Below are 23,631 nucleotides of genomic sequence, written 5' to 3' on the forward strand. Positions count from 1 at the left end.
AGCTGTGGCTCCTGGGATCTTCACTGGCTCCTGTGGGATTTCTGGTTGTGGCGCACGAGCTCAGTTAACCAGCAGCATGTGAGACCTTGTTCCCCTGGCCAGGGATCAAACCTGGATCCCCTGCATTGCAAGGCAGATTCTTAACCAATGGACCATCAGGGAAGTCCCTGTAGTGACTCTTCTAAGCCATAGTGCCAAGGGGAGGAAGGCTCTGGCTCTGCTTCTTGTTCTGATTTTGTGACTTTCTCGTGTGATCAGGATCAGGCGAGACGCAGGTGGGATTAAGGGTAGCAGTATTTCCCCATAGCTAACAGGGATCCTTTGGTCATAACTTCTATGATAACTATGATTATGATCACTAACGTGTCTCAAGTATATTCAATATTTTGTGAAATAACATTCATTAGTAATGCTAAAAATTAAATAGAGCACTTTAACACCAATGTAATTTTCTGTTCAAATGGAAAGTCTATGTATTAATCAAAATGATTTGATTTAGGGTCATAAGAAAAGGAATGATAGAAATGGATTATAAAACATTAAGTAAGAATCCATGAGTCGATAAGGATACCTTAAAGAGGAGGAGAAATTGGGATGGGGGGGTGGGGAACCTGGCCTTTCAAAATTTGTCAACCAATAAATGCAGAAGGAATACAAGATCACAATTTTTCAGTCCTTTCCTGTCCCCAGTGACCATGTTATAAATGATTGAGACAAAGATTTTTTGTGGATGCTAAAACCTCTGGGTGAAAGATTCTTGAGGAACAGGACATACATGGGGTCTCAAACTATTACTTCACCTATTGTTAATTATTATTAATTACAAAAAGAAAACTATACTATTACAATGGAGAGCTTTGGCGGCCATCACTTGTCAACAAATCAATCGCAGTAACACCAATAAGTGGGACAACCTGACCTCATATGGCTCCTGGTATGACACATAAGTACATATATCATCTTTGCAGACTTCTTGCCAAAAACATTTATCCTGAATCTATTCATGAAGAAATAAAGGCAGTATGCTGACAACTGGTGAATTTCATGAAGGTTATGCTGGGTGTGCTATTTTTTTTTTTTTTTTTTCTTTTGGCCACAACATGAGGCTTGCGAGTTCTTAGTTCCTCCACCAGGGGTTCAGTCTAGGACCGCAGCAGAGAAAACCCTGAGTCCTAATCACTTGACCTCTAGGGAATTCCCCTCTATTCATTCTATTTCCCTTTAAGTTTCAAAATTAAAAGTTGGAGAAAAAAACAATATGGTTTCTGTTTTGCAATGTTTATATACAACACAGAAAACAGACAAAAAAACAGTGGTTGAAGTCTTTACTTAAAATCAACCCATCTCTCCAAAAGTAAATAAGCCTAGTCAAAGTGAAAACAGAATTCCTTCTGGTCCCTCACTGATCTGAAGCCATACCCTCTATATGACTTCTGTTTCATCACAGAGATGAACAATATAGCGTTTTCTTGTCTCCACCAGGTCAAGAAACCAAAAAGAAGCAAAAAGACAAAGTACAGCAGACGAAGCACATCTACTGGCTCCAGAAATAAATTCAAGATCTGGGAGCAAACTAACTTTTCAAAATTTGATTTTTCAGTATAAAAAAAAAACCCTCCTGAAATTCTGTTAACAAACCTAACAGTAAGTTCTAATATTTTAGTAATATTTAAGGGGATGTACTACAACAAACTAAAAGTGTAGGTTTTTTAAAATTTGAAATATTGTTGACTACTACATTATGTTATTTTCAGGTGTACTACATACTACATAATTTATTTTCATACGTTACAAAATGATTATCATGGTAAGTCTTAGTACCAATCTGTCCATCTGTAAAAGTTATTACAGTGTTATTGACATATTCCTTATGCTGTATATTACATCCCTGTGGTTTATTTATTTTATAACTAGAGGTTCAGTTCAGCTCTGTTCAGTCGCTCAGACGTGTCCGACTTTCTGCGACCCCATGAATCCCAGCACACCAGGCCTCCCTGTCCATCACCAACTCCCGGAGTTCACCCAAACTCATGTCCATTGAGTCGGTGATGCCATCCAGCCATCTCATCCTCTGTCATCCCCTTCTCCTCCTGCCCCCAATCCCTCCCAGCATCAGGGTCTTTTCCAATGAGTCAACTCTTCCCATGAGGTGGCCAAAGTATTGGAGTTTCAGCTTTAGCATCATTCCTTCCAAAGAACACCCAGGGCTGACCTCCTTCAGAATGGACTGGTTGGATCTCCTTGCAGTCCAAGGGACTCTCAAGAGTCTTCTCCAACACCACAGCTCAAAAGCATCAGTTCTTCGGCGCTCAGCTTTCTTCACAGTCCAACTCGCACATCCATACATGACCACTGGAAAAACCATAGCCTTGACTAAACAGACTTTTGTTGGCAAAGTAATATCTCTGCTTTTGAATATGCTATCTAGATTGGTCATAACTTTCCTTCCAAGAAGTAAGCGTCTTTTAATTTCATGGCTGCAGTCATCATCTGCAGGGATTTTGGAGCCCAAAAAGATAAAGTCTGACACTGTTTCCACTGTTTCCCCATCTATTTCCCATGAAGTGATGGGACCAGATGCCATGATCTTTGTTTTCTGAGTGTTGAGCTTTAAGCCAACTTTTTCACTCTCCTCTTTCCCTTTCATCAACAGGGTACTACCTCTTAATCCCCTTCACCTCTCTTGCCCAACCCTCCAAACTCCTCCCCTTTGGTGACCAGCAGTTTGCTCTCTGTACCTATGAGCCTATTTCTGCTTTGTTGTGTTTGTTCGATTTTTATGTTCCACAATAACTGAAACCTTATGTCTTTCTCTGACTTCACTTACCGTAATACCTTCTGGGTCAACCCACATTGTCACAAATGGCAAGATTTCCTTCCTTATGTGGCTGAGTAGCATTCCATTATCTTTGTGCATTCCTCTGTTGATGGACATTTCAGTTGTTTCTATGTCTTGGCTACTCTAAATAACGCTGCAGTGAACATAGGAGTTCACATATCTTTTCAAATTTTTGTTTTCTTCAGAAAAATACCTGGAAGTAGGTTGCTGGATTGCATTTGTTGTTGTTGTTTAGTTGCTAAGTCATGTCTGACTCTGTGACTCCATGTTCACCTGTCCACCTCTGTCCATGGGATTCTCCAGGCAAGAATACTGGAGTGGGTTGCCATTTCCTTCTCCAGGGGATATCATGACCCAGATTCTTTACTGCTGAGCCACCTGGGAAGTCCACTGGATTGTATAGTAGAATAATAACCTTGTCATGTAGAATATTCTTGGTTATAAGTTTTTTCCTTTCTTCACTTTGAATATATTCTCCATTCTGGCCTGTAAAGTTTCTGCTACAAAGTCAGCTGGCAGTCTTATGGAAGTTTCCTTGCATGTAATTAGTTTCTTTTCTCTTGCTTCTTCTTATTTATTTTTTGGGGGGCCACTTCAGTTATAATGTGTCTTGGTGTGAACCTCTTGGGGTTCATCTTGTTTATTACAACTGACTCTATGCTTCTTAGACCTGGATGTGTTTCTTTCCCAGATAAGGAAAGTTTTTATCTTTTTTTTCTTCAAATAAGTTCTCTCTCTTTTCTCCTGGTGCCACTGTAATGCAAATGTTAGCATGTTTGATATTGCCTCAGAGGTCTTGTTAAACTGTCATCAATTTTTAAAAACTCTTTCTGTTCAGTTTTTGGTTATTTCCACTGCTCTGCCTTCCAGATCTCTGATCTATTCCTTTGTATCATCTAATCTACTGTTGATTCCTTCTATTGTTACTGTTTTCTTCAGCTCTATTTGGTTCTTCTTTATATTTTCTAACGCTTCGCTGAAAATCTCACTATGCTTATCAGTTCTTTCCCCCAGTCTGTATCTTTAAGGTCATTACCTTAACTCTGTATCAGGGAGATTGCATATGTCCACTTCATTTAATTCTTTTTCTAAAGTTATGTCTCATTCCTTCACTTGGAACACATTCCTCTGTCTCATTTTGCCCAATTTTGTGTTTATTTCTGTTGCATAAGTCAGCTCCTTTCCTGACCTTGGAGGTGACCCTATGTTGCCGATGTCCTGTGGGCCCAGCATGCTCCCTTCTGGCCACAGAGCTCTGTGCTCCAGGTTGTCCCTATGTGGGCTGTGTGTGCCCTTCTCTTGTGGCAAGACTGACTACTGTAGGTGTGCTGGCAGGTGGGGCTGGCCCCTGGCCCACTTGGTTTTGAGGCTGTGTCTTGTGCAGTGAGCTGTACCCGAGGGTAGGCCTCCCACGTGATTGGATGTTTGACCCATACAGGCGCAGGGTTGCTGCTGGCCCACTGGTAGGTGGGGCCAGGCCCCTGGCACTAACAGGCTGTGAGAATTCCAAATGATGCCTGCCAATGCTGCTGTTATCATGACAGAGCAAGTTCTCCAAAGTGCCAGCATCTCCATGTCCAGGGGGAGTCCCAGCTGCCTCCTGCCTCCCTGGATCCAAGATCAGCAAGCAGGCCTGACCCAGAGTCCTTTCAAATTGACATCTACACTGGGTTATATACACCCTTTAAGAGAAAAGTCTGTTTCCTATAGCTCTCTGGCTCTTCTGAACATAAGCCCCACTGGTTTTCAATGCCAGATGTTCTGGAGGCTTGTTTTCCTGGTGTAGGTGCCCCATGCTGGCAAGTCTGATGGGTGGAAACTCCTCACTCCTTGGGGAGGATCTTTATAATTGTGATGTTCCTCCCGTTTCCTCACCAACCTCTGGGTGTGAGTCCTGACTGTACTGTATCTCTGTCCCTCCTACCTGACTCATGCCTCATGTTCTTACTTGTGGGAAATCTTTTCTGTTATTCTTCAGGTTGTTTTCACAGGTACTTGCTCTGTAAACAGCTGTAATTCTGGCATGTCCATGGGTACATTCAGGGTCTCTGTACTCTGCCATCTTGGTCGCCTCCCAAACCAAAGTACAGGTTCTTAATTAAGGATTTATGGTACATGAAGGAACCTGAATTTCATTTTGAAATCATGAGCTAAATAAGTTCATTGAAGTATGTTTTGGTTTTGCTTTATTAGAACAAGTCAAAGCTTTGTTAGAGTCACCCAATTGCAGATTCCAGTGTTAGATTATACACTATATTGTCTGTTTCAAAAGTAATCTACTTGTTCAGGCTGTCTTCTATTCTTGCAATGTCTATATTCCAAGGAATAACAAAATGCATGAAAGCACTGGTTGTATTTGTCTACTAGTGAAAGAGGGATTATACTCAGCGCAAAGAAACAGATTAAAGTGATCAGCCTGTCATACGTATTTTATACAAGGATAGGTGTGAAGAAGCATGTTCACTCAAAGAGCCACCCTGCAATGAGCCAAACAGTACTCAATTGTTTGCCAACCCACCCAATACTTTGAGACAGTAAAACCTGCAAGTTCCTTTATTCACAGATACTTAAAAAAACATAACATAGAACTACATCCTAGTCTCATTAAGTATATCTTTCATTGTGAATTTTATCATTTGTGTTAATAAAATTAATTTTAACCAGGCAGCAACCTGTGAACTCTATTGTTAAGACACCTCAAATACTAAACTGATTCCTTAAGAAAAATCACGGCATCTGAAAAAAAAAGCCTAACTGAAGAGCCTGACACCTAAGCAAAGTTAACTCAGAGGAACCTGCAGTTTACTCTTACGAGGGAACCCAAATTATCCTAACTCCAGGTAAAAACTAGGGACTGCAGAGACTAAGAAATAGTAGCAATTATTTCAGCACTGGGGTACACCCGAAGAATTAACCAGTGCTGACAAATGTCATTAACATAAAGGCAGAAACAAGCAAAGAAAGGAAAGCAAGCATATAAATCAGAGAGCTTTTCAAAAGTAAGCAGACTTCCTGGGATCCACCCCAGACTTGTCCTACTGGGACTGCGATTCAGACTGATATAAACATTTTCCCCTAAAATTTCCAGGTGATTTTACACACACCCAGGGATGAGGATCACTGGCATAAACACAAAGAAGGTTAAAGAGGAAGGGGTGGGGGCCAGGGGGTAGGAAGCAAATGACCTTCAGAAAATAGGCACTAATCATGTCCATTTCTGTGTTTAAAGCATCAGCTTTACCATTTAGACTGTGTTCATTAATTTCATAGTACCCTCTACTGGTCAGGAAAGGTATCTAAGATTCTTCAACTAAGGTACAGAAATCTCCAACTTCTGTTTACAATTAGCTGAAAGAGAACATGTTTAGAAACAAGTGAACCTTTATTATTTCTATATTTTCTCATAATCTAAGTGTAAAGTGGGGTTGCAAAGACTGTGCGGGTAAACAGTTTTACACTTGATCTCGACAGTCAGGAGCAGTTTTTACTCTACAATATTCAGTAGCATCCCTGGCCTCCAAGCACCAGATGCCAGCTGGAAACCCTTCCCCGGAGTGTTAACAACCTAGACCTTCCATCGATGTTGTTCAATGACCCGCCCCCACCCCCCAGAGCGGAGGGGAACACTGCCTTCAGTCATAAATCAGTGACTCACACAATAAAAATGTTCCTGAGAAACAGATAATCTTTAATTTCTGTAAACTAGGTTCATAAAAAATACCTTATTAAGAACAAACCACCATAGGGAAGATTTCTTTTTAAACAAACTATCACGGAATTTGTTCATGGATAGCATGTGTATGTACATGAATGATCTTATGTTTTTAAACATTTTGTGATACATAAATCTATGCAATACTATAGTTTAAAACTGACATCTCCTGGTTGTTTAAGTTTTCAGTTTAAACATAAGACCAAAATAAAAAACCTGAAAGAATCAAAGAATATACCTGTAATACTAATGTAGCATCAACAAACCAAGTATTATTCTTTTGAGTATTAATGGACTATATTGAAACAAGGTAAAATCTAATAGTCTTGTTCTGTCCTTACTTTGAAATGTTGCCCCTGAAATCAATTATAGGTGTTTATTCTGAAAGAATAAACTATAAAGGTTGCAGGCTCAAAACTACTCAAAATTAAATTTATGGAATAACTAGAAAATAGGCTGATTTGGAACCTGTGCATAGTTTTATAATACTAATTAGTAACATTTCTTTAAAGACCTAGAAAGCTGTTGTTTTCATATAAATAAGAAGTTTTAAAACCAACTCCCTTGAGTGCTTTCAATTATCACATAAAGCAATGACCCAAATAATTTCAAATGATCACAGATGTTTAGGCAACACTTCTCATGTGTTAGTACTTTTAATATTGTGCACATCAAATTATAGGAAAAAGACAACTATAAACAAGATGCAGCCCCTCCACTTCCATGAACAGCACACGGCATTACAGTAAGCCAAGTTTATATTCAACCATCAAATGCGGTTCTCCCATTAGTTCACTTTGTGATGGGTCTGAAAAGAAACAAAAATAAACATGTTAAAGGGTCTCAAAAAAAGATAAATTATCTGATTCCACTCACATGAAAATTTAAATTAGGCAAAACAAATATAAAGTGACAGAAAATATACAGCTGGCTGCCTGAGGCCAAGGGTGGAGGAGCTGACTGCAAAAGGACCAAGGAAACTTTTGGGGGATGATGAAAACATTTTATATCTTGATTGAGGAGACAGTTCCACAGCGGCACACATTTACTAAAATTAACAGACTGGACACTGTAAAACAGATGCATTCCACTGTATATTGACTATACCTCAATTCAGTTGATTTTAAAAGAAAATATAGATTGAAAAAATTCTCATGTTTCAAAGTTCTTAAATTTTCCAGTGGCTTCCAAGTTGAGTCTAGGAACAATCGCTAAGAGATTAAGCAATCCTTAATGCCATCTACAATTTCATTTCTATCATTCTGTGCTCTGTTGCAAACACATATACACACAAACCAGAATCCTAGAGTAAAAAAACCTTAGGAATCTTCTCTCGTCTGTACTGATGAGTCAGACAAAAGTTTTACTTTAACTTTGATAATGCACCTAAGAAAAAATGAATAACAACAGCAAGCTTCCTACAAACAGAGCGTTTTCTTTTTTGCCCTCTACTCCTCCACACAGAACGAGAAACAGAATAGATACCCAATGAATTAAACTGTAAAATCAGTTTGTTAAATAATCATTAAAATAATGATTATCAAGAATAACAAATCAATTTGGATATTTCCTCACTGGACCTCCTGAGACTGGAGATGACTGTGTCATTATCAGTTCAGGAATCCTGACTCTGGCCACTTGTCACACAACACAGTAGCCTCAACAACAGCTGATACTGTTATAATTATTAATAAATGGTTAGATATACAAGAGTTTGCTACAATTATTAACAGAGTAGAGGACTATGTATACAAGGGGCATCCAAAACCCAAAGGTATGTTTACACAGGAGTACAAAGAATAAAGGTGTCTGCTGAAGCAGTGCTTCGTGTTAATGAGAGAGAAGCATGCACCCGTCAACACAGGTGCTGATGCAGCATTCCTCCCGTGAGATACACACAGTATGAAACCAACTGTGTTAAAAGATAAATACTAAGCAATGACAAGTATCTTCTTTTTATATGGAAAGTCTAGAAGGACATCCACTAACTAAAAGCAGCAGCCTAATAGGGAAGGAAGGAGATGGGTTTGGGGTAATTAATCATGGAGAACGTGAGTCTCGGCTGTAATGTTCTCAATTTTTAAAGAATATCCTCATTTATATAATGCCAACCTTCCTTGAAACTGCTTGTCTAAGCTTTTTGATTTGATAAAACACTTGCCCTAGAAGACAGCACACCCTGTGCTGGTGAGCAAGCCCCAGCCCCTGGAGGGTTCTCCCAGGCAGGAATAGACACCTTGGTCAGTTTCAGTTTCCTCATCTTCAAGTGACAGGAAGAGAGTAAACAGAAGACCACATTCAGCATTAGGAAAAAGTCTCACATTGTCTTCCCTTCCTTATAATAAAGCATGCAGATTTTTGTTGGCCAAGCACTTCTCTGATGAGCAAGCAAGCAAAACCTTTATCACCTCCAACACTTTAAAAAAACATGGATTTTCATCCCAGTTTAATAGTCTTCACATTGGACTTAGATTAACACAGTACTCCCTCCCTGTAGACTTTAAAATTCCTTCTGTATCAAAGATGATGAGGAGAAAGTGGTGAGCCAGAGCTTTTCTCACTCAGCACAAACCAGGCACCTTAGGAGGCCCTGGGGACACAAGAGTGAACAAGACAAAGTCCCCAACTCTCCTGGGGCCTGTATTTAAGTTGGGAAAACAATTAAGAAACAAGAAAATACCAGAAGAGTGATATGCAAAGAATTAAAGTGAGGTGACAAGGTGACTGGGAGCACGTTAGACTGCGCAGTCAAGGAAGGCCTCTGTGAAGGGGTGGCGTTTAAACTGGGACTTGAGAAGTGAGGGGAAAGTATTCAAAGCAGAAGGAACAGCTAAGGCAAGGCCTAGCTGTTCACCTTACTTGTTTTAAATGAGGACTAAATGTAAAAGCTTAAGAATCCGAGGTTTCCTGCACTCAAAAAATGCCCTCACAGAAGAGGCTCATGAGACTTCTGCTGTGTCCACAGCACTTCTTACCAAACATTGGCAGCCAAGCAAAACTAGTATAATCCCGCTTCATTATTCTGTTTTTCCTGAACTGCTGGGGCACAATGAGCACAGGCGATACTGGACAGAACTGTATTTGCTCTCTTTCCTCAGAACCAGAAAAAAACAGGATGCTACATATTCTTAATTAAAAGTCATTGAATTCAAACGTAATACAATCATCCAGAGAAACTTGTTAACATTTTTTTCTTTAGTATTCGCCACCTACAGAAACACATCTAGGAGAACAAGGAGGGTATTTTTGAAGAAAACTTTCATTTTTTTCTAGATGTTTTTAAAGCTAGTTATATCCACAAATATTTTGAATACTGCAACAACAATCCTTGTTTAAGCTGCCCTAAGAATATCATACTGGATTCACACATCAGACTTTATCCTCAGGACATGAAATCAATGACTATCAATGGTTGCCTGAAAGGACTATAATCTCAGAACGCCACAGACATCTTTCACTTTTAAAACCAATTAAAGAACAGTTGTTACCATTAAATTTTATCTTATTTCAGTGAATAAACACAAGTAAATTTAATCAACTATAGCTACATGATGACAAAGACACTGTAGGTTTCATTTGCTGCTGTTGCCTTGTACATTACTGGGGCTCCTGAAAAAGGTGTGGAATGACACTTACCATTAAGAATATCTTCAAATCCAATAGTCTCATCATTACCCCTCAAAATATCCAGTGAAAGGTTCGAGCTTGGAAGAAATGGAAGACGCTGAACCTTCAGGAAAAGTATAAAAGAGCAAACTTAGAAATAGTAGAGAGGAAAAAACATACATGATCACATTTCAGTGTCTTCATTATTTGAAAAATTCACAAACTAAATAAAATATCTATTTAACTAAGGGGGGAGGAGAGGAATGATAAGTCCATATTTTAGACCCAAATTTTTAATTCTTCATAACCTTATTCAAAATATAGACACTGAAATTGAAAGCTTTTACTAATACTTAATCATTCCATCAGGTCCGCACACTATTTGGGACCTTTGCATCTGTCCAGGAAAACCAAAGCATACCATGTGATGAAACACAACATTCTCGAGTCTAACATCATGCTTTGTTTCTAAAAAACATGGGACAATCAAATTCTTGAAGAAATTCTGAAGAAATGCACTGAGAGTATTACTTCACTTACTAAACTGATTATTCATTTTGTATGTTGTTCTGTAATGCTCATAGCACAAATACAAGTCATGACCCTTTAAAACAGTAGTGATAACTAGAGATGAAGATCAAAGTCATCTGTGGGCTTTTAAAAACTACAGTGCCATTCTGAACTAGTGCTATCTACATTTTCCAATTACTAAATACATATATTGCAGACTGGGGTTCCCTTGCGGCTCAGCTGGTAAAGAATCCGCCTGCAATGCGGGAGACCTGTGTTCAATCCCTGGGTTGGGAAGATGTCCTGGAGAAGGGAAAGGCTACCCACTCCGATATTCTGGCCTCTAGAGTTCCATTGTCTGTATAGTCCATGGGGGTCACAAAGAGTCGGACATGACTGGATGGCTTTCACTCATACTGCAGACCAGTACCTAAGTATAGTGCAGAAAGCATGGGCTATAGAGTCAGAGGTTCAAACTCTGCTTTCAGTACTCACCAACCCAACAGCCTTGCCTAGTTACCTGATCTGTCTCACCCTGGTTCAATACCTGTGACACAGGACAGCAGCACCTTTCCCTCACACCTGCAGCACAGTGTGCTGTAAAGTATGGCAGTCACTGGCACATAGTTGGCTATAAAGTATGGCAGTCACTAGCACTTACTCAACAAACTTTAATGCAGCCAAACCAAATTTTCCATTTTTCTGTTGTTAGCTATCCAGCAGTCACCAGAATCAATGCAGTGTGGTATGACAGAATCTAGAGCACAGATGGGGGACAGTTCTTAAACACCTCAAGGACATTTTCTTCCTGAGCAACATGTGTATTCAGCGATATATAAACTGCCCACTAGACACCTCCACTTGGATATTCCTAGAGGCAACACAAATTCAAAGTAATTCCCCAAAAGGAGAGAAATATAAAAGTGGATGCCTGTAAATATACAGACACTGAGCCTCTAATCAAAGGGGTTTCCCATTTCAAAGCTGCTTTTCTCTATGAAGTAGGAATGGAGGTCATATCCTAACAGAGGGAAAGTAGAAGAGGCTGCAGGCAAGAAGAGAAGGTGAGGTTTGTACAGCTTTTACCAGATAGAAGACTCCTCCCAATCAATTCAGCACACAAATGGGATGCATGCAAACTGACACCTGGAAACCCACCTGCTGCACTGCCTTGAATTCCATCTGCAGTTTTAGTGGTGCAAAAAGACCCTGGATGTTTCTCAATGTGGAAAAGTTCATCTTATCTTGGTTGAGCTGGAACTACAAAGACAACACATAATTTTAAATGTGACATTCTGCTTTCAAAACAGTAACCACTGACATCCATGTGACACACACATACACAGAAGCTTTAGGTGGTCTTCAGGACATCTATACATGTCCTACCTTTGGGAGTGACCTTTCTCCACCTATTTAACTGACTAATATGGTCTAAAACTGTTCAAATGTCCCCTCTTCTAGAAAGCCTCCCATAGGTTGGCTGCTTCATCTGTGGTCCTCTACAATGCTTCAGGTAGTCCCAATCCACTGCTTATCTTCCCATTAAATTTTCAGCCCCTAAAGGATGGGGATGATGTCACATCCATCTGTGTTATGTCCTGTGCCTAGCAGTAACTTGGAGATGAAGGGCCTGAAAGAAAGATCCAAGGCTGGAGGGACGGGCTTGGATATCAACAGCAAAAATGGCAGGGGAAAAATATAAAAGAAAAAAAAAGATCACCAAGTGAGGAAATATTATGAGAGGAATGGAGAGGTGGACCAACCTCTAGAAATGTCCATAAAAAAGACAAAGGTATAGAAAGGGAGCTTTAGTGAACCAAAGCCTATTCCATAGGATACTGAAAACAAGGCTTCATGTTCTTTATAGTCAAATGCTCAACACCAGAATTGTTTTAATCAGGTATTACTAACATCATTTTTCTACCAGAGGGTAAAAATAAAAACACAGGTAACATACTTACATTTTTTTCTGATAATTCAAGAGGATGACTGGGTAGAAGTTCATTTTTCACACAAGAGAAACTGAAAATAAACATTTAAAAGGGAGGTTACAGATCACTCAATACCTAGAGCTCACAATTATCTATCAGTGCTGTCATACAATGAAATGGCACAGGAAGCTTGAGGGGGATGAACAAACTATTCTGTATGCTGACTATGGTGGTGACTGTGGGAATTAATACATATATAATTCACAGAACTACACTAAGAGGGAAAAAAATCAAGCATTCTATATATTGTTGTAAATTTATCTATTATAGATCCTGGAGGTCAAGAACTCAATAAACTGGGGAGAACCCTCCAAAAAGTGGTGCTAAGTGACGCTCTGTATCTGGAGAAATTTAATAGTGTGTGTACTACTATTACTCTGATGATGTGATTCTTTTATTACATAAAGTATCTACATCTCTCCTGTTCATATCTAATGCATATTCAATAGTTAATATATTTTTGATAAATACATACTGAAAAACGTGTTTGAGATTTACCAACTACCTACTATTATGCGAAGTACTACATTAGGTGATACATAGCTAGAACCAGGCCACGGGTCTCTATCATTCTCTCTACATAAACATCACCATCTTATTCTCCAAACCAGGATTTAAGAGCTGAAAGAAACCTTAGAAATCCTGCAACATCAGTATTTATCGAATACTGTCTTTGTACAAAGCATTACCCATAAGTGGAATTTGAAAATGGTCCTGTTCATGGTAATCTTACAATCTAAGAAAAAGGAGCATTTTGTGTATATGTAGTGGGAGTGGGGGGAACGGACCAAAACCCAAAACCAAATCATCAGGACTCGGTTACTGGCTAGCTTATGAATTTGATTATACTATAAATCAAATTATATCTCCAATTCCAAAGGCAATATACTGTATCTTTCACTACAAAATGGAAAGACAAAAATGAGGCATTATGTCAACTTCCAGAGACCAATATTAGAATGACATTCTATGACTAAATACCTTCCAAGTAAATATAAAATTCAAAACACAGTATGTACACAGTGGGGAGGATATCTGACTCAACAGAAAAAACCATCTGCCAAGAAAAAGGACTAGTACCAGAAAATGAGACCTAAACATATAAAAACGTAAAGGAAAACATAAAGGGAAGCGGTATAACTGTGCTATAACTAGAAATGAAAAACAAGAGCAGCTAATACTTACTTACTGCTTACTAATGTCACATATTGGTCTAAGTATTTTCCAGGGATTAGCTCATTTATTCTTCAAAATAAGACAGATGCTATTACTAGCCTTATTTCATAGGTGAGGGCAATGAGAGACAGAACAGTTAAGTTAATCTGCCCATGGACACACATCTAGTAAACAGCAGAGTCATGACCAAAACCCAGAGCCCATGATCTTTACTGCTATGTTCTAGCATCTCCCAAAGAAAAGTGAACTACTCCCAATTTACCTTAGTTAATAAGATGAAGAACAAAGGGCTCTCCAAGTTATCAGAAGCAAAAACAGGAATCCCACCAAATCGTGCTGCCAGGTAATCTCTCCTAGGAGGACACACTTTCTTGGGAACCTGGTATTCTGGTAAAATGCTTCTTCCACTATAGAAACATTCATGCTTCCTCTCCTCCCTCCCTTTAGTCTAAAGTATACTACTCACTATCTTATAAATTAAATACATATTTATGGCTTGTCAAAAGATTTAAAGAATATTGCGAAAAATAATTCACTTATAACAAAGTCACAACTCCCCTACATACCCTTTTCGAAGAAGATCATGACTTTCAAAAGGTCCACTTGCTGACAGCTCAGTAACTGGAATACTGTCCTTTAGCTGAGATCCAAGTCCTCTGGCATTCTACAACACAAATAAAAAACACTATTATAGGTGGGAGGTGGGAGGGGGGGTTCATGTTTGGGAACTCATGTACCCCCATGGTGGATTCATGTCAATGTATGGCAAACCCAATACAGTATTGTAAAGTAAAATAAAGTAAAAATAAAAATTAAAAAAAATAAAATAAAATGAAAAAACAACACTATTATATATTTTAAAAATGTTAACAACTCACACTGAACCTCTATGTAAAAATACTGTTTAAGCATCTGAGAAAAGATAAGGTCTCTGCCCTCTAAGACTATAGTCTAGGTCATTACTATGAGCCTCAGTATCACGTAGAGGGATGCACAAGGTTCAGTGAATAATCTGGAATTTGGGGCAGGAAGGATTCCTGAGCTGAGTGCTCTGAGACTGAAAGGCATTCCAGGAAAACAAGAACATGGGTAAAGGTATAAAAATATAAATGAACAAGCCACAAGTAGTTTGAGATGATCGGCTAACTATATGTCTGAGTAGGGCAGAAAGAAAGGCTGGTGAAAAGAAAAAATGAAAAGGCTTAAATATGCAAAGAAATTAAGATTTTGTTCTAAATTTGAGCACCTGATCATGATCAGATTTACTTTCACTGGGAAGATCCTTTCTTTACGTTGGAATGATGAGCACAGAATGAAAAAAGTTGAGGACAGAATCCTGGGAATACCATTCCTTAAGGACAAAGAACAAGGAAAATGGAATTAAGAATGGACAGAAGAGCTAGAAGAGAGTGGTCACAGAAGCTAAGGAAAAAAGGGAATCTCAGAAAGCGTTTGGTTCCCTTAAGAGGGTGCTACCTGTGAAAAATAAACGCACCTAAATAAAAAGAAACAAAACGCTAAGATTCACAGTATATGTGGTACTTTTATATTGTCACCCTACTCATTTACACTATAATTTAGTCACCAAATATTTATATCTACTATGTGGCAGGTACTCTACTAGATGCTGAAGATACATATCTGGCGTCTAGGGCTTAGTCTAATGAAGAGAGAATAAACATGCATAATAAAAATGTAACAAACGTTACAACAGGTAAAACACAAGATGCTGAATTTAAACTAGCACAGAGTCGGACATGACTGCAGCGACTTAGCAGCAGCAGCAGCGCTAAATACATCCTTGCAATTCTGAAGAAAAATGTCAAAAAGCTACAAGCAGTTTGGCGTTCAGTCTATACTCTCCTAGGAGAAACTACTCTGAGAAATTAGCTTTTTAAATTGCTGTTTTACTTCGATTCATGCATTTCACTACGGTCAGGTACTGTAGTTTGTCCAGGGTTTCTCCAATCTACTAATCGCGTCCAGGCTCTCACACCTGGATAACTTTAAGAGCACTCTACTGGGTCTTGCTGCCCGTAGACTCCTCCATTTTCCAGTTCTACACAGCAAAGTCTGCTTGACATGCAATCTCCTCCAACAATGCTGGGAGAAAACCAAAAAACAAACAAACAAAAAATCTTTCACTCGCTCGTCAATGCCTTGTCTGGAAAACAATGTCCAAGGCCCAAAACCTGGAACTCAAGAACCTGCACAACAGGTTTCAACTCCCCTGAACAGAAGTCACGGTCATTTAGGAAAAGAAGCTGGAATCTAGTGTCCGTCACTAACCTAACAGGTGCCTGTGATGAAGGAAGGGAACCTTTCCGGCCCTGCCTACTCATCCTTCCAGGTATCTGAACTCCTTATAGGACTAGAGTTGTATGACTGTACCTTCCCAAATGTTATTTCCTACATGCACGGTTCCCCTCCTCCCAGACTGCTTTATTGTAAAGTGACACAAGAAAAGTCTCTTCTAGGCACAAAGAAAAGGGGGATTGTGATCTCTGGGTTCTACCCATTATCACTTTGCCAATTACCTTCTGTAAAATATCGCAATCAGTACATGATGTTTCTAAGAAAGTAGCAGAGGGGAGCAAATCTATGAAAAGTTAACACTAGTTATTTCAGAGTGTCTTTAAAAATTTTATTTAGCTGTGCCAGCTCTTAGTTGCAGCATGTGGGATCTTTAGGTGCACCATGCAAACTCTTAGTTGCAGCATATGGGATCTAGTTCCCTGACCAGGGATGGAAGAACCCCCAGCCCCTACATGGGTAACACCAAGAGTCTTAGCCACTGGACCACCAGGGAAGTCCCTCTGAGTGTTTATAAAACCTCTTTTCTATGTTCAACAGTATTCACCAACAGAAGTAAGTGTTAGTTGCTCAGTCATGCCCAACTCTTTGGGACCCCATGGACTGCAGCCCACCAGGATCCTGTGTCCATGAGATTTTCTAGGCAAGGATACTGGAGTGGGTTGTCATTCCCTTTTCCAGGGATGTTCCCGACCCAGGGATCGAACCCGGGTCTCCTGCACTGCAAGCAGATTCTTTACGATTGAGCTACAAGAGAACCCATTCACCAACAGAAAGAAGCTTTCTAGATTTGGACTGGTAGTAAGAGTCACGGGCAATGACGATTCAGGAAATCTCTCCCAAATCAAACTTTTTTAAGTTAAGAGGAAAAAAAGAGAAGGGGTGGGGGAGGAGGAGGACTCCACTAACAACGCTAACATACGGGGAGTAACAAGTATCTAATTTTACCCCCTCCAACGCCTGGCATGCTACAAACTCGCCAAAACACTGGCAAAGTAAAAGCAGAGTGATGGAAAGCCGACCCATAGTTGTGGGTTTGTCATCCAGGCGGTTCCGAGGGTCGAGGGGCGGGTGAGAAGTTTGCTGGACGCGACTCCCAAGGGTTCGCCCCTCGGAGGAGGGCTAACGGGCGGTGCCCCCACCCCAAGACCGCCGCAACTTTCGGGTTTGCCCTTGCCAGCTCGGCGCCGACTCCAGGAAGAGACTCAGGTCGGGGTCGGCTGGGGGATCTAGGGGGTGGGAAGAGAGAAGAGGAGGTGAGAGAGGAGGAAGCCGAGGCGCGGCTCCCGGTACCAGCGCCGGAGCCTAGCCCGGACGGCCACGAGTACCCCTGAACCCCGTGACTCAACAGATCATGGCGGGAGAGGCGGGCTGCTTCTTCCTCCTCCCGCCGCTGCCGTGGGGACGGGCAGGAAGGCGGTGGGTTACTCCTGCGGCCACCGACCCGAGCCCGCCGGCCACTCGGGTCGCTCGGGGTCGGGAGGGGGGGGGTCTCACTTACCATCTTCGACTCGCTCGGCGTACAGACGCTCTCCCCTTGACGGTCAACCGGCCCCGCCGCTCACTTCCGTTTCCGGGCTGGCCCCCCCAACATCCGCCGGAAGTGCGTCCGTCCGGGCAAAGGAAGGAAGGAGGGCGCGGGGCGCCTGGAGGGAGCCGCGCGGGGCCGGGGCTCCCACGCTTGAGGTCCCGAGGGACCTGGGGCCAAGGGCGCTGTGAGGGATGTGGGCTGGCGGAGGGCGGGGAGTGGGGGCTCGGGCCTCTGCTCTCTTCGTCAGCAACCCCGACCGCCGGGGGAGGGGCAGTGTGCTTTGCCAGGTGCGTCGCCCCGTCAGTACAAAATCTCTGAGGTAAAAATGACATTTTTTTTCATAAGGATAAGCAAGGCCCAGGTGGGATGAGTGATTAGTCTGCACCAAACCTGGAACCCAAAGGTTTTCCCAATTTCTTTTGCTTTTTTAAAATTTAAATCACGTATCGACGGCGTCCTGTGTTTAGAACCCTGGGCTGAGGCTAGAAATAGAGAAATGAACCGGCTGGTTGTGGGTCCTCGCTACAGCAGTAGAGGAACTTTTGACGGTGGCCAGGGTGACAGCTAAGCTAATTGAGGGCTTTTATTTGGGCTTCCCTGGTAGCTCAGCTTTTAAAAATTCGCCTGCAATGCAGGAGACCCCGGTTCAATTTCTGGGTCGGGAAGATCTGCTGGAGAAGAGAGAGGCTACGCACTCCAGTGTTCTTGGGTTTCCCTTGTGGCAAGTGGAAGAAAGAGCAGACACCACTGGATCAGCTTTTGAGGACAGTGGCATCTGTGAGAAAGCTAGGTTTCAGCCAGCGCTAAGATGTGCAGATAACTTGGAGCAGAGTAAAATGTACCAGGAAGTCTTGGTTGCATGTTTTCAGGGCCACAGTAGCAGAGGAGTACCTGAGTAGAGATGTCAGTTTCTCTCCTTTCTGCCCGCATGCAGCCTATACACACTTTACCATAATCTCTGGCACTCAGACTGTTCCCCACAGACTCCTACAGTCGGGGGCCATGTCTTACAAAGTGTCGTATGTGCATTGTAGAAAGCACCCACTAATGTTTATTAAATGAAAAGTGGAGGGGAGGAACGCATAAATGGATACTTGTGCCTAAGAGGTAAGACTGACTAATATGGTTGGGAAGTAGGCTGAAAGTAGTTTTGGAGAAGTTTCCAGAATCACCCTTGTGCACCTGGAGCCCAACCTGAAAGCTCAGCACTATAAGCCAAGACCCTAAATCCTTGTCTGGTTCCAATTATGCCCCTTCCCTCAGGACTGGACTCAACAAAAACTGCCATCGTACCACAGCCTCTACAATTCTATCAGCTGACATCAGGAGCCGCAGTGTGTGTGTGTATGTGTGTGTTGTGCCCAGCCTTCTCATTGCCTCCAGCTGCAAATTCTGGCTGGGCCTGCTTAGCCTTTCTCCCTCCCAGCCTCTCAAGACACTTGTCAGCCAGGTGGATTCTTTTGAGCTTTGAATTCAGAATGGGGGAATTTGGAGAGAGGCTGGTGCAAGGCTTGGTGCTGTAGCGGTGTTTTCCCTCAGCATTTAAGGTAGAAGAGTGAGCTCTTCGTTGTCTGAGAGAGAAGGAGGGAAAGCAATTCATGGAAAAAGTTAATAAAACATATTCTCTCCAAGGTAGGTAAAACTTCAGTTCAGTCGCTCAGTTGTGTTGAACTCTTTGCGACCCCATGGACCACAGCACACCAGGTCTCCCTGTCCATCAGCAACTCCCGAGGTTTACTCAAACTCGTCCATTGAGTCGGTGATGCCATCCAACCATCTCATCCTCTCGTCCCCTTCTCCTCCTGCCCTCAATCTTTCCCAGCATCAGGGTCTTTTCAAATGAGTCAGCTCTTCACATCAGGTGGCCAAAGGATTGGAGTTTCAGCTTCAGCATCAGTCCTTCCAATGAATAGGATGGACTGGTTTTATCTCCCTGCAATCCAGGGGACTCTCAAGAGTCTTCTCCAACACCACAGTTCAAAAGCATCAATTTTTTGGCACTCAGCTTTCTTTATTGTCCAACCCTCACAGCCATACATGACTACTGGCAAAACCATAGCTTTGACTACCTGGACCTTTATTGGCAAAGTAATGTGTCTACTTTTTAATATGCTGTCTAGGTTGGTCATAGCTTTCCTTCCAAGGAGCAAGCATCTTTTAATTTCATGGCTGCAGTCACCATCTGCAGTGATTTTGGAGCCCCCCAAAATAGTCTGTCACTGTTTCCACTGTTTCCCCATCTATTTGCCATGAAGTGATGGGACCAGATGCCATGATCTTAGTTTTCTGAATGTTGAGTTTTAAACCAACTTTTTCACTCTCGTCTTTCACTTTCATCAAAAGACTCTTTAGTTATTCACTTTCTGCCGTAAGGGTGGTGTCACCTGTATATCTGAGGTTATTGATATTTCTCCTGGCAATCTTGATTCCAGCTTTGCTTCATCCAGCCCAGCGTTTCTCATGATGTACTCTACGTATAAGTTAAATAGGCAGAGTGACAGTATACAGCCTTGACGTACTCCTTTCCCGATTTGGAACAAGTCTGTTGTTCCATGTCCAGTTCTAACTTTGCTTCCTGAGCTGCATACACATTTCTCAGGAGGCAGGTCAGGTGGTCTGATATTTCCATCTCTTGAAGAATTTTCCAGAGTTCATTGTTTTCCATACAGTCAAAGGCTTTGACATAGTCAGTAAAGCAGAAGTAGAGGTATTTCTGGAACTCTTGCTCTTTCGATGATCCACTGGATGTTGGCAATTTGATCTCTGTTTTCTCTGCCTTTTCTAAATCCAACTTGAACATTTGGAAGTTCACAGTTCACATACTGTTGAAGCCTGGCTTGGAGAATTTTGAGGATTACTTTGCTAGCATCTGAGATGAGTGCAATTGTGCAGTAGTTTGAGCATTCTTTCGTGTTGCCTTTCTTAGGGATTGGAATGAAAAGTGACCTTTTCCAGTCCTGTGGCCACTGCTGAGTTTTCCAAATTTGCTGGCATATTGAGCACAACACTTTCACAGCATCATCTTTTAGGATTTGAAATAGCTCAACTGGAATTCCGGGACTTCCCTGGTGGCTCAGAGGTTAAAGCGTCTGCCTGGAATGCAGGAGACCCGGGTTTGGTCCCTGGGTTGGAAAGATCCCCTGGAGAAGGAAATGGCAACCCACTCCAGTACTCTTGCCTGGAGAATCCCATGGAAGGAGGAGCCTGGTAGGCTACAGTCCATGGGGTCGCAAAGAGTCGGACATGACTGAGCGACTTCACTTAACTGGAATTCCATCACCTCCACTAGCTTTTGTACACAGTGATGCTTCCTAAGGCCGACTTTGCATTCCAGGATGTCTGGCTCTAGGTGAGAGATCACACCATCGTGATTATCTGAGTCATGAAGATCTTTTTTGTATAGTTCTGTGTATTCTTGCCACCTCTTCTTAATATCTTCTGCTTCTATTAGGTCCATACCATTTCTGTCCTTTATTGTGCCCATCTTTGCATGAAATGTTCCCTTGGTAAACATTAGATGGTTCCCTTGGTAAACATCTAAGGTAAACTTAGAACTGTTGTATTAAGTATAAATTTCAGAAATTGCTCCCCTGCAATTGGCAAGGGTGGTACAAATTTCAACTAAGAAGAAAGTTATTATGTTTCAGAGGACCATAAAATAACCTCTAGATTATAAAGAGTACCTCCAGCTCCTCTTTTAACTGAATTCTGACAGTGTTGGGAAAGGTCCAGTGTGCTTAATTTAAGATAAATCCTATTTACACATCCTTCTTTCCAAGTCCCTTTATAAATGTTAAGAGATGAAGGAGTATGTTACATCAAGTTTATTTGACAGACCCTTTAACCCTCAGAGGTGGGTGTTTCATATTTCCTCTGAAATATTTTGCTATGATTTCAGTTAGAGCTACTTTTAAAGAGTGTCCTCTGCTTATGAAAAGCTGGGTTTTGACAATACTAGAGTGGACTCTTTGGAATCCAGGTGTTTTCTCTGACGTCTGCATTGCCTCAGGCACAACTGAAGTTAGCATTCCATTTTCTTTGCTTTCACAGCCCTGTCTCAGGTATGTGTGGTTTGTTTGTTTGTTTTGGCTGTGTTGTGAGTCACGTGGGATGTTAGCTCCCTGACCAGGGATCAAACCTGTGCCCCCTGCATCGGAGGCACAAAGTCCCAACCACTGGACCACCAAGGAAGTTCCCCTTTACTTTTTGAATTTTTACCTTGGGTGTATGTGTGCTCAGTCACTCAGTCATGTCTGACTCTTTGCAACCCCATGGACTGTAGCCCACCAGCCTCCTCTGTCCATGCGGTTTGCCAGGCAAGAATACTGGAATGGGTTGCCATGCCCTCCTCCAGGGGATCTTCTGAGCCAGGAATCGAACCCACGTCTCCTGCATTGCAGGCAGATCCTTTACCTCCGAGCCATCTGGGAAGCCCCGACTCTGTATTTTTAGGAAACGGTTTATATTTTCAGCATGGAGAGTCTATTTATTTGCCTGTGGAGCATACAGCTGGTAGGTTATATGCAAAGAATTTAAAATTTTAGACCTGTTTCTTCTACCCTTCATTTGCCAGTCTACATGTAGGAGCATAGAATCATTTTAATAGTAACTAGACATTTTAATTCAGAAGATATATCTGCCAACAAACATTGTGCAGTGCCTTACAAAGCCTGATATATTATGCCTGCATGCCTAATGTTTTCTGTTTAGATGCTGGTTTTGGATAATAGTGTCAGTGGTCCCCTCCACTGTCATGAATAACTGAGAGGGGAAGTTTTAATATTTTTGAAAATTGGAAAATTTATTCCCTGAGGACAAAAATTTGAGAGAAAATCTGCATATATTCAAAGCACACTAGAAGATTATCTCAGAAGCAGTTTATATTAATCTTATTTAGAATCTAAAAGCTGAAAAAGACAGCCTAAGTCACTCTGTATGACTGGTTTGACTCTCTTTCCTTCTAGAAGCAGGGCATGCTCATTGTAGAAAATTAGAAAACAATATAAGGGGAAAAAAAGGGAATGGAGAACAGAGTTAACCACTGTGAACACATCGGCTCTGAGACATTCTCTTATAAGACAGAATGTGTTTATCATTTTAAAGAAAATAGAGTGACTCCATTTTCTACGTGAGCTGGGAAGTTTCCTCTTGGCTTTTTTCATGGCCATGTTATTATTTAGTAAAATATGTCATTCTGAAGCCTTAGAAAACACCCTTCCTTTACTTCTTCAAGAATGGGGAATTACACGTAGGCTCTTTACTCAACATTTTTCATTCTGTCAGTGTGGTTGGATGCCAAGTGGCTGTTCTGAGTAATTTTTGAAGGTACGTTTTTTTGGGACTTTGCCAGGGAAATCATAACTCTTAAAATGCGCCATAGACCTAACCATACAATTGGATTTATGGATAGATATTATGTTCCATGTTTTGTTGTTTTCTCACTGTTTTAGTCTCTGGGATTGATGCCAAAGGCTATTCAGCCTCACTCCATTTATTAGAGTGTACAACTAAGTTTACACATTAGAGTTTAGAGCGGAAAAAAAGACCTTGTTTATCATTTGGCTTAAGATGTCTTTATGTCAGTGAGAAAGGAAAGTATTATTTCTCAAATACCACAGTGAAATCTCATGAGAAATAGGGTATCATAGTTAACAAATAATTACCCGTTGCCTGAGCCACAAGAAGAACTCCTTGCCTTATTCCAGACCATCTTCTCTGCTGCTCTCAGATGTTTTGTGTCCTAAAATTCAAATCTGTGACTTCCCTGCTCAAAGCACTTCACTTGCTCCTCATTCCTGGCCTCCAGGATTAATTCCAGACTCTGTCCAATGGCAAACAGGCCTTCTGTGATCTGACTGCTAACCTCATTCTTAAATCCTTTACTTCAGTCATATTAGATTACTTGGAATTCTCTGAAAATGTCATTGCTTTCATGCCCCTGCACTTTTATTCT

The 23,631-nt window shown here is 41.3% G+C and overlaps 1 protein-coding gene across 2 annotated transcripts; it reads right to left on the reverse strand.

Moving 5' to 3' along the window:
• Window positions 1–6,565: 6,565 nt before the first annotated feature.
• Window positions 6,566–17,745, reverse strand: POMP (proteasome maturation protein). 2 transcript variants are annotated; one of them, XM_068984425.1, is made up of 7 exons: window positions 17,497–17,576; window positions 17,170–17,376; window positions 14,401–14,498; window positions 12,629–12,689; window positions 11,826–11,927; window positions 10,188–10,281; window positions 6,566–7,359 (listed from the first exon to the last, which is right to left on the reverse strand). In XM_068984425.1, exons 2-7 carry the CDS (start codon window positions 17,188–17,190, stop codon window positions 7,292–7,294), a joined length of 444 nt encoding a protein of 147 aa, XP_068840526.1. In that variant the 5' UTR covers window positions 17,191–17,376; window positions 17,497–17,576; the 3' UTR covers window positions 6,566–7,291. The 2 variants fall into 2 exon arrangements, with proteins under 2 accessions (XP_068840526.1, XP_068840527.1); XM_068984426.1 differs by lacking the exons at window positions 17,170–17,376; window positions 17,497–17,576 and adding an exon at window positions 17,649–17,745 and having other exon boundaries at window positions 6,568–7,359.
• Window positions 17,746–23,631: the final 5,886 nt, after the last annotated feature.

The sequence above is a fragment of the Capricornis sumatraensis genome, chromosome 12 (assembly GCF_032405125.1).
Source record: "Capricornis sumatraensis isolate serow.1 chromosome 12, serow.2, whole genome shotgun sequence".
NCBI lineage: Eukaryota > Metazoa > Chordata > Mammalia > Artiodactyla > Bovidae > Capricornis > Capricornis sumatraensis.

Excerpts from the sequence above, each read along its gene's own strand:
- POMP (XM_068984425.1), bottom strand. The coding sequence starts at position 17,190 with ATGACAAACCCACAACTATGG. Across the intron at positions 14,499-17,169 it reads TGACAAACCCACAACTATGG|AATGCCAGAGGACTTGGATC; the intron begins GTCGGCTTTCCA and ends TTTGTGTTGTAG. Across the intron at positions 10,282-11,825 it reads AATTCAAGGCAGTGCAGCAG|GTTCAGCGTCTTCCATTTCT; the intron begins GTGGGTTTCCAG and ends CTTTTCCTGAAG.